General features: G+C 45.7%; 2 protein-coding genes across 2 annotated transcripts; both read right to left on the bottom strand.

The window, feature by feature from the left end:
• Positions 1-2,173: 2,173 nt before the first annotated feature.
• On the bottom strand, positions 2,174-3,222 carry LOC109757792 (thaumatin-like protein). The gene is made up of 2 exons (XM_020316625.4): positions 3,091-3,222; positions 2,174-2,981 (listed from the first exon to the last, which is right to left on the bottom strand). Exons 1-2 carry the CDS (start codon positions 3,155-3,157, stop codon positions 2,281-2,283), a joined length of 768 nt encoding a protein of 255 aa, XP_020172214.1. The 5' UTR covers positions 3,158-3,222; the 3' UTR covers positions 2,174-2,280.
• Positions 3,223-4,144: 922 nt separating this feature from the next.
• On the bottom strand, positions 4,145-6,275 carry LOC109757767 (putative cyclin-D7-1). The gene is made up of 6 exons (XM_040386208.3): positions 5,835-6,275; positions 5,555-5,641; positions 5,341-5,439; positions 4,994-5,183; positions 4,736-4,845; positions 4,145-4,633 (listed from the first exon to the last, which is right to left on the bottom strand). The coding sequence occupies exons 1-6, from the start codon at positions 6,147-6,149 to the stop codon at positions 4,421-4,423; spliced, it is 1,014 nt and encodes a 337-aa protein (XP_040242142.1). The 5' UTR covers positions 6,150-6,275; the 3' UTR covers positions 4,145-4,420.
• Between the last annotated feature and the right edge of the window lie 3,927 nt (positions 6,276-10,202).

The raw sequence follows: 10,202 nt of genomic DNA, 5'->3' as shown, positions 1-10,202 counted from the left end.
GTCTCCCGGCTAGTGGTCAGACCCTGAAACACAATGGTAATGTAGTCGCGGCTTGTTCTCTTTGTGGAGAGAACACAAACATGAAACACATACTCTTAAAAGGTGTCTTATCTAGATTTGTTTGGAGTTACTTTCTATCGTGGTTGAACGTAATCTGAAAACCAAATAACTTTGCTGATATGTTTGCTCTTATTGCAAATTTTTCGGGTGAGTTCATTAGTGTTTTTTGGACTGCCTTCGTGCGCTCCGTTCGTCTAATTCATAAATTTTTAATGTCAGACGCATATTCCCTAACCGGCCTTTTCTTTACCTAATAATAAAGCACGGATTGCTTCTACCATTCACTGACATCCTAATTACCCTAAAGAGTTGTCCTAAATTACCCACTATGCCACCATAAGTAATAAAACGTTTTGAATTTCTCTATCAAAGACGCGTCCGCTTCGTTCTTTTACAAAAGTAATACCCTTCAATAGCACACATAGACATGAACTGCACTGGCTGAAGCCTCTCTCCTTCACGCGCGTTTTTTTCTCCCTTTTCTGCAAGCGTGCGCCTCCACCTCCCGTGTTCATGGCCAGCCCATGTGTGGGGCATGATAACCCTTTTTCCCGCTTTTTACCCTTTTTATTGTATCTGTTTTTATTTTTCCTTCTTTAAATTAATTCAGGATTCCCCAAAATTCAAAATTTCGAAGAGTTGCAAATTTCTAAAAAAAAATTGTGAATTCAAAAAATGGTCGGAAAATCATAAAAAGTTCGCATATTACATAAGAATTCACGATTTTTAAAAATATATTCAGAAACAACATGTTCATGATTTTTAAAAAAGATCGTGTATTCAAAACATATTCGTTAATTTGAAAAATGTCCACAATTTTTTTACCATGTTCAGAAAAAATCGAAAAAATCATCAATTTCAAAATTAGTTCCCCAATTCAAAAATTGTTCGCTGATACAAAAATTGTTCATGAATTCAAAAACTGTTCATTCATTTCACAAAACGTTCGTCTAAACAAAATAAATGTTTGTGAATTTCAACCATATGCTTGTGGATTCAAAAAACTGTTTGCCGATTCAAAAGTTTCCAAAAAATGTTCACAAATTCCGAAATGTTCATGATTTCGTAAAATATTCAGGACTTTATACAATATGTTTGGGAATTTGAAAAAAGTTTTGATTTCAAAACATGTTAATGATTTCAAAAAAATTGAATTCCCAAAATATTCAAGAATTTGAAAGATATTCGCATATTAAAAAAGTAAAATTTTAAAAAGAAAAGGAAAATGAAAAGAAAAGAAAACCAAACTTGTAAAAAACATTAAACAAAGAAATTAAAATAAAATGGGAGACAAAAAGAAATGGTAAAAACCTAAAGTAATAAAAGTGAAAACTATGCAAAAAAGGTTCATTTCTCAAGATCGGTGTACTCTAAACTGCTGATACGAGGTTTATGTAAACCAGTGGATTAATGTTGATTTTCATATTATTTGAAATTATGCTTTTAAAGATTTTTTTAAGAATATCATGTTCTATTTTAGTAGTTCTTCATAAGATTGCTCTAGAATTTGGGCGGCTAGGTCTTTTATGTCTAGGATTTAATTAGTTTTTGGTAAGTATTTATATCTCTAGACGCTGGGAGCATTTCGTGGTCGACGGGATTAGTTTTACATGGACAACACGGCCATCAACAACGAGGGTGAGAAATAATATATGTGGCTAACATGGTGGGCCACCGTGTTAAAGTAGAGGACGCTTATATGTCTATTGAGCCATACTTATTTGGCTATGACATAATATTTTTATCTCCCAATACAACGCACGGGCATCTTTGCTAATGGTTGCCTATTCATAATGGTTGCCCTTCTACATCAATAGAGGCCGCTCGACAGAGCTGGGACGCCGACGCCATCTTGCCGATGATGTTTAAAATTTGTGCCTTTGAACTATCCGATTTTTAAGGAGCCCTTGAACTTGCTACTACGTTGTTGTTCGTTTGTGGACAAATCTTATCGGTTTAGTTTCGGACTTATAATTTTTCTTGACTGGTTTGGGATCAGACTGTGCGCTCCATCCAGTTCGATCGGGCAGAAGAAAAGAGATATATGGTGTTTGGATTTTATTTATTTACTTTTGCATGGTAATACGTGTCTCATTTATATCATAAGCCAAAATAACATCCCAAACACCCTCATACTGTATCATATACTCCATGTAGCTACACAGTTCACTCAGGTTTTGGATTCAGAAATATAAATACATGGTGATTGATAGCGATGCCTCATTCAGGTTGTGGTGGGCAGAATGTGATGAGGTATCGGTTGGCCTTGCAGCGGTTGAGGCTTGAGGCGTCGTCGAAGGCGTAGCTGTAGGCCCTGGGGCAGATGGCCTTGAAGAGGTGCGAGAACATAGTGGGCTTGCACGCCGCCGCCGTCCCGTACTCCCCGGTGCAGCAGTACTTGTCGCTGCCCATCGCCAGGCACGCGCTCCGGCAACCGGCCACCCTCCCCTCCCGGTCCCTCACCTCCAGCGCCGACGGGCAGCAGACGTTCAGGTCCGCCCCGCACGCCGCCACGCCGCACCCGCGGCCGCCACCGACCGGCGTCATGGACACCGGCGCGTTGAACCCGTCCACCAGGCTCACGTCGTAGAAGTGCATCGGCGACTGGGGAGTCCCCAGCGTCATCTCCACCACGGTGGCCGGGGTGGCGCCCGGGGCGCCCCCGCACCGCAGCACGCCGCCGCAGTCGCCCGTGGCGCACTTGCCCATGCCGCGCGGGTCGAAGGAGCAGCCCCGGCGCGGCCACACCCGCCCCGACCACCCTACCGGCACGTCGAAGGTGGTCTCTTCGCCGGGGCCGAGGTGGAAGCCGCCCGACTGCGGCGTGGCGTGGCCGGTGGTGCCGAGCATGGCCGGCCACACCGACTCGGCGCAGTTGTTCACCATGATGAGATGTATGCGACCATTTGCCGCAGCCGCCGCTGCAAACCATCAGACAAATGCATTAGGCGTACGCACATTACATCACCGTGTACATACTCTGCATTATATTGAAGTTGAAGAGCTAGCTAGATGATGATGCATGCTTACGACTACTAGTGATTGCCATGGAGATGATGGCACTGATGATGAGGAGGAAGAGCTTAGAGGAGGCCATGGCGTCTGCGCGTGTGTCTTGCTCTGAGCTCGAACTTGGAAGTGGAGCAGGGGTGTGGTGGTCTTACTCTTAAGTAGTAACCATATTGAAAATAATATTGCAAAGAAAACCTATGAGATTTGACAGTTGAACCACTTAATAAGTACTACTGCTACTTTGTTCCTGCATGAACCTTTATTTATTTGATATTCCTTCTTTCTTTCTCTCTTCCATGTCTGAAACAAACAAAAGTTTAAGCTCCAGTGCATTCAAGCTGCATTCTACTACTATACAGTTAGTTATCTGAACTGAAACTATGCTAGCTACTACCCTGCAAGCGTGCAATGGATGTTAAGAATTACACTCTAATGATCAATTCTTCAGGCTAGCTGGTAGATTAACTTGATCAGTGAGTGGGCTACCTGCAACTGCATCTACATAGCTTGTAGCCGACAATCATGTCAGGGAGATAGAGCAGACTCTAAAGGTGTACGTTCCCCTGCAAATACTAACTTTTCTTTTCTCCTTCTCCTTTGGGGATTGCTATCTTCTTCTTCCCTCAGGATCTATTCCTTGCTTGTGATTCGGGTTTCTTGCTTTATTTTCGTCTACTTGGCTACCTACTGTGCTGCAGATTTGGATAACTAACGAAAAGAATGAGACAGCGGTAGCCCCAGTTCGTGATCATTGGAATCTCTTTTGCTTTACTCATGTCGATCTTACGGAAGTGCGTGCGATCCCGCAACATATCAATTTGATTCATCACAAAGCACACATGATAAAGCATGTAATGTTGAGTAGTCCTGCTTTCCAAATCAGAAAGGCAGACTCTTCAACTCGATCTCACTGTCGCTCATGATGAGTCCCTTTTGTCTTTCCTTCAGACTGAAGAAGCGAGGATTATGGTTGAACACAACAACTGAACTCTGAAGACCCAATTCAGTTCTACCAGGCCAATTGCTCTGGTTTATAATGATAGATGCACATTACAGAACACATTTTATGAAATTATCCATAAAAAACATAGTAACACTGAACAACAACAAATAAGCGCGCACAACACAAATACATATGTGCGTGCTTGTACATACATGTATTACATAACGAATTGAAGAACATGTACACGGTAAGTAACTTTGCAGGATTAGCTGCATCACAGTTGAGAAATGGTACGTACTAACAATCAATGGTATTAATGAGCTTAACTAATTTGATCAGTTGTTACTCTTGTGTGAGGTCACTCTGCACGCATCTCCTGTATATGTGTGTAGGGTTTATCTATCTTCATGGGTCCAGTGCTGTTGGTGTTCCAAATAGGCGCCGACTGAGGGCTGACCTGCTGTTAACTGTACTGTCATGGTCAGTGCTCTCGAATGCAATCACTGAAATCGGACTCCCCTGCAGCTGGTCAGCAGTACTGTACTTGTGATATTGATGATGGTCCAAGCTTGTTTCAAGTGCTTTCATCATCTTGAAGCACTCGTCAGACTCATCGCCCTGTAGAATTTTAACACGTACGGGGTCAATTATTATATATACATCCTATAGGAAAACAAACAAACAAGAGTGTCAAGGGACGTTGTTGTGAATTTTTTTTACCAATCGACAGAGTGGAGGGATAATGAGATGGGCATGATCCTGCAGTAGGGCCACACACCTGAGTGCAGCGGCGGCAACCACAGAGGCGTCAAATCGGAGAAACGAGGGCTCTGCATGATGTACGTGGTTAAGACAAATTGAATTAGAGAAGGAAAAAGTTACTAGAGAAATGACAAAAATATAAGATTTTTTTAGGTCGAGTGATCTAAAAGATCTTAAGGGAGTGATTGATTAATCGATTTGCAGGTAGTAGAGTACCGGAGAGGGATCGGAGGAGGAGGCGGATGCAACGAGATCGATTGGCGGCGGCGGTGGTGGGAAGGGGGAGGAGGTCGAGGTAGGAGTATGGGGTGACGCAGGCCAGCCGCCATTGTAGCGCCTTGAGCAGCGTCAACTCCATGTCCCGGATGGTCGACGCCCGGAACGAATGACTCGTCACTTCCTCCATCTGCATGCCGTCGCGCATCCGACATAGTTAATTTATCATGCCGATCCAGGTTGATGCGTGCATATCTTGTACAGTACTAGTGATCACACGGCGCTTGTGATCGAATATAAAACCATGGATCGGATTCAGTAACAACGACACGGGTGCGCGTACGTACCCGCAGATCGTGGAGGGATGGTACGGTGACCTCGTCCAACTTGCATGCAACCGACAGGCACGCCACGCTCACCAGCTCCACCATCCATACCTCCCAGCTCTGCCATTTACATATGCATGCAACATTTTTTTTCCATCTATCAGCAAAAATAACCCCCCAGAAAACAAAATGCAGACATGAGATCAGTTAACAACATGGTAATTGCAGGACTGACCAGATGGCAGTTGATGGACAAGAAGCGGTCGACATAGTTGACCGCGTTGAACGCCGTCGCAGCCGCCAATCCCAACCGGCTAAATGCCTGCATATATATATTTGTATAGAAGCGAATAATTAAATTCAACAAAGCTAGAGATCGAAATTGGAAATGCAGGTAAACCTTAACCTCAAAGGGAAACGAACAATGCATATACTACGACACCGACAGAAACCGCATAGTTGACGACGTAGATAGATGATTTTCTCATCAATCAAATAAAAGAAAAAGGACGTACATAGACGATGTAGTGTACTGCTTTGGTCCTAGCGCTTGACACCCCGCCGTGCTGATGATGGTCGTGGAGGAGACGGTGGATGTAGGCAGACGATCCCACGGGTGCATAGCATCGCTCCCTGGCCTTGTACTCCATGGCCAGATCAACCACCTGCTGCACATCGTCAACGTCGCCGGATGATGCTGCCGGTGGTGGAATTGGAGTCGAGTCGTCGGCGAAAGGGTCTTCGTCGCAGTAGAGAATGATCCCGCTAGCACTCACACCGCTCGCGTCGTCGTCTTCCATCGGTGTCCCCGCCTGACTGCACATATGCATGCATGCACGGAGCAGTAGCGCCGCCGTCTCGTCGTGTAAATATACGATGGAGGAGCTACCTAGGTAGGGATGGAGGAAGAAGGCGACTAGCTAGGAGCAGGGTGGGGCGAAGTTAATGGAGTTGGACTCATGGACCGGGCGGGCGATGCACGTACGCACGTAGTGGATGGTGCCTGCCTTAAAAACCGCACGCCATGACGCGGCTGGTCACCAGCTGGGGTGGTTACTGCATGCATGCACGCATGCCTGCCGGACTCTCTCCCACTTGCATGCCTGTGAATCGTTTTTTCAGGTTGATTCATCAAATTAAACAAAAACAGGAGACAAATGGAAACTACTTTACGTACTTAGCATACAGCAGGTAGGCAAGATATATAGCGCGCTGAAATAAATGAAAATTGCAAAGCGATGGAACGCATGAGCGGCCCAAAATGTTTGGTGGATCGACGATCAAGCGTACGTACATCTCACGTGACCATACTAAGTGGCCGGGTCGGGAGCATCTCATACTGTAATGTACGTACAGCTATACGCATGCATAGGCCGACCGCACCTGGATGTACGCACCAATAAGTGCACCCCAAGCCCTCCCATTTCAATGCGGTGCATCCTGACACGGCAGTCAGTCAGCTTGTCAGTATCTCTGTCAGTGTAAGCAGTCCACCTGCGGCTGCGGCTGTAGCCGGAAGATCGATCGAGTAGGTACTGCTGAATCATGATTGAGCCATGATCGATCAGGTCTTCCTGGCTAGATTTAGATTTCGCCGTGGTTGCGATTGTAGAGTTTTTGTTTTTCTTCCGTCAAGTTTCTTTTTTCCAAGAAACCGGCGGGAGCACTCTCTTTCAAAGGACTCAACTCCAATGACATACTGCAAGATGTAATTCGGTCACTGGCAGGTGGACCAACCTGCTTTTAAACCCACATGTCAGTGGCTCAACTGTATACTGCACTACGCCAGAGATCCCTGTCCCTCTCGGTTGTCCGGTCTTCATCAAATTCACAATGATTTCGTGCTACGTCTACATGAAACTTAAGATGCCAGAGCCCAATGAAATCATCACAATTTCTGGCGCACCCCAAGACCGCGCTAGAAGGAGAGGTCATCAACCTGCCTTCCACGATGCAGAGGGCGATATCACCACAGATGAAGTAGCGCCGGCAACACATAAGATGCCTTGCCCCTACAAGGAGGAGTCGGTAGCCCGGATGGCTCCCATTGACCCGTTTGGCTCCACCTGCATGGCACCGGCTCAGACCGGCTAGAAGCGCAACGGAACACGGCGTTGACAGGCTCATGCAGGCTGATCAGTGCCACATGCGGAACACCAACCCAGTTGTGTCGCTGCTTATCTTAGACTTTGCTTTCAGTTATAAACGTTTTGTTCGTGTTATTCTTCCTTAGCTCGATCATATAGATTATGAATAAAGGTACACATCTTTCATGGCTTCCTTTATACATGATCGCTAACACATACACATAAAACATGCTGACCCCATGCGGTAGGCTTCGAGGAAGCGTTTAAGATCCACCTTTAAACCTGACTCGGGGGTTGCATCATAACAATGGACGCCTCCCCCGGTAGTCACGTTTAGGTGTTGGATCCTACGACCCTTCGAAAACCGCCAAGTGCCCGAGGGCTGCATCAAGGTACTGACTTCTGTTTAAAAAAAGGACGCATGCTTAAACCCAAACCGCCCTGTTTCTTTAGTTTTGTATCCTGAAAATTAAGTCCTATCCAGAAGTTGAGAAGCAAACCCTAATCCATCATGGATACCAGCCAAAGGCTAACACACGCAAGTCGGATCCCCAAGGGGCTCTTTTTCTATAAAATCCAAGCCACGGGCATGTGGTTTGGCTGGCAAGGGGACTTCTCAAGGCACACACGGGACATCACAAATACGAAATATGAAAGAGATAAATAAAATAATATAAAACAAAAGTGATATTACATTGTATCACGCTCAACCGAACCCATTACAATAATTTCCACTCTCACTCACGTTGAGAAGTTCGCAGGCCCCAACAACGTACTTAGCGTTTGCCAGGAGTTCATCAAAATCATGGCGGGTGTCGGGGATATACCCCGCGGTATGACCCGGCTGGAACTTGGTGTTTCATTGGTGACCCAGCAGATGTTAAGCCAGATGGTAAGCCCGCAGACGGTAAGCCAGACGGTAAGCCCGCAGATGTTAAGCCAGATGGTAAGTCAGATTGTAACAAAGTTGCCTGGGGTTAATAAGCCCGAGACATTAAGAAGGCCAAGACGTTAAGAAGCCCATGTAGAAAAGCCCATGATGAGAAGTCAGAATAGTTGAAGTCCTGATCCGAGTTGGACTCTACATGTAACCCGCCCCTTCAACTTATATAAGGAGGGGCGGGGCACCCCAAGAGGGACAAGTAAGAGGAAATAATCGTTAAGGCTAGACACAACTAGGAGAGCCGGTTTACGGCGACACCCTCATGAGCATAATGAGACCTAGCCACAAACAGCATGTAGGGTTGTTACCGGATGATGTTTCCCGGGCCCCGAAGCTGTCTAAACTCTTGTCTTGTGTTGCGTCTCTCGATTCCGATCAACCCCTCTCAAGCTACCACATAGATGCGTTGGCCTCACGACTAAGTCCTCACACTAGGACATCTGCCGTGATAATTCCACGACAGCGGGCTCCTGGCGAGGAGGCTTGGTTGCGACGAGCTCCTTCAGATTCACATCAAGAAAATGGGCTTGCACAAGCGCCAGCAACATTCGGGCTCCCTCGGAGGCACTGGAGAACTGCCACTCGTTGATACAAGCAGGACACTCCTGAAGCCTCGTCGTTTGGGGGGGGGGGGGTGATACGTCCATTTTGCATCATGTTTTCTTATTGTTATTTATAATGTTTTTTCCATAATAATGTTTTTTGGAGTAATTCTAATGCCTTTTCTCTCATAATTTGCACGGAACACACCAAGAGGGAGAATTCCGGCAGCTGGAAATCTGGACCTGGAAAAGCTACGTCACGCCACCTATTCTGCACAACTCCAAATGAGCTGAAACTTCACAGAGATTTTTTATGGATTATTTATGAAATACTGGAGCCAATAAACACCAGAGGGGGGCCACCAGGTGGGCACAACCCACCTGGGCGTGTCAGGCCCCCCAGGCGCGCCCTGGTGGATTGTGGCCTCCTCGGCCCACCTCCAGTGCCCATCTTCTGGTATATAAGTCATTTTGACCTAGAAAAAAAATAAGGAGGAGACTTTCGGGACGGAGCGTCGCCGTCTCGAGGCGGAACTTGGGCAGGAGCACTTTTGCCCTCCGGCGGAGCGATTCCGCCAGGGGAACTTCCCTCCCGGAGGGGAAATCATCGTCATCATCATCACCAACAACTCTCCCATCTTGGGGAGGGCAATCTCCATCAACATCTTCAACAACACCATCTCCTCTCAAACCCTAGTTCATCTCTTGTGTTCAATCTTGTTACCGGAACTATAGATTGGTGCTTGTGGGTGACTAGTAGTGTTGATTACATCTTGTAGTTGATCACTATATGGTTTATTTGGTGGAAGATTATATGTTCAGATCCATTATGCTATTTAATACTCCTTTGATCATGAACATGTTTATCATTTGTGAGTAGTTACTTTTGTTCCTGAGGTCACGGGAGAAATCATGTTGCAAGTAATCATGTGAACTTGGTATGTGTTCGATATTTTGATAGTATGTATGTTGTTATTCCCTTAGTGGTGTCATGTGAACGTCGACTACATGACACTTCACCATATTTGGGCCTAAGGGAATGCATTGTGGAGTAGCAATTAGATGGTGGGTTGCGAGAGTGACAGAAGCTTAAACCCCAGTTTATGCGCTATTTCGTAAGGGACCGATTGGATCCAAAAATTTAATGCTATGGTTAGAATTTATTCTTAATACTTTTCTCGTAGTTGCATATGCTTGCGGGAGGGTTAATTATAAGTAGGAGGTTTGTTCAAGTAAGAACAACACCTAAGCACCGGTCCACCCACATATCAAATTATCAAAGTAGCGTACACAAATCAAACCGACATGATG

Source organism: Aegilops tauschii, chromosome 4, assembly GCF_002575655.3.
Source record: "Aegilops tauschii subsp. strangulata cultivar AL8/78 chromosome 4, Aet v6.0, whole genome shotgun sequence".
Classification (NCBI taxonomy): Eukaryota; Viridiplantae; Streptophyta; class Magnoliopsida; order Poales; family Poaceae; genus Aegilops; species Aegilops tauschii.
The sequence above is the reverse complement of the archived record's forward strand: the minus strand, read 5'-3'. Positions and strand labels throughout refer to the sequence as shown.

Excerpts from the sequence above, each read along its gene's own strand:
- LOC109757792 (XM_020316625.4), bottom strand. The coding sequence starts at position 3,157 with ATGGCCTCCTCTAAGCTCTTCCTCCTCATCATCAGTGCCATCATCTCC. Across the intron at positions 2,982-3,090 it reads CATGGCAATCACTAGTAGTC|CGGCGGCTGCGGCAAATGGT; the intron begins GTAAGCATGCAT and ends GATGGTTTGCAG.
- LOC109757767 (XM_040386208.3), bottom strand. The coding sequence starts at position 6,149 with ATGCATATGTGCAGTCAGGCGGGGACACCGATGGAAGACGACGACGCG. Across the intron at positions 4,846-4,993 it reads CCTCCTCCGATCCCTCTCCG|AGCCCTCGTTTCTCCGATTT; the intron begins GTACTCTACTAC and ends TACATCATGCAG. Across the intron at positions 4,634-4,735 it reads TCCCTCCACTCTGTCGATTG|GGCGATGAGTCTGACGAGTG; the intron begins GTAAAAAAAATT and ends AAAATTCTACAG.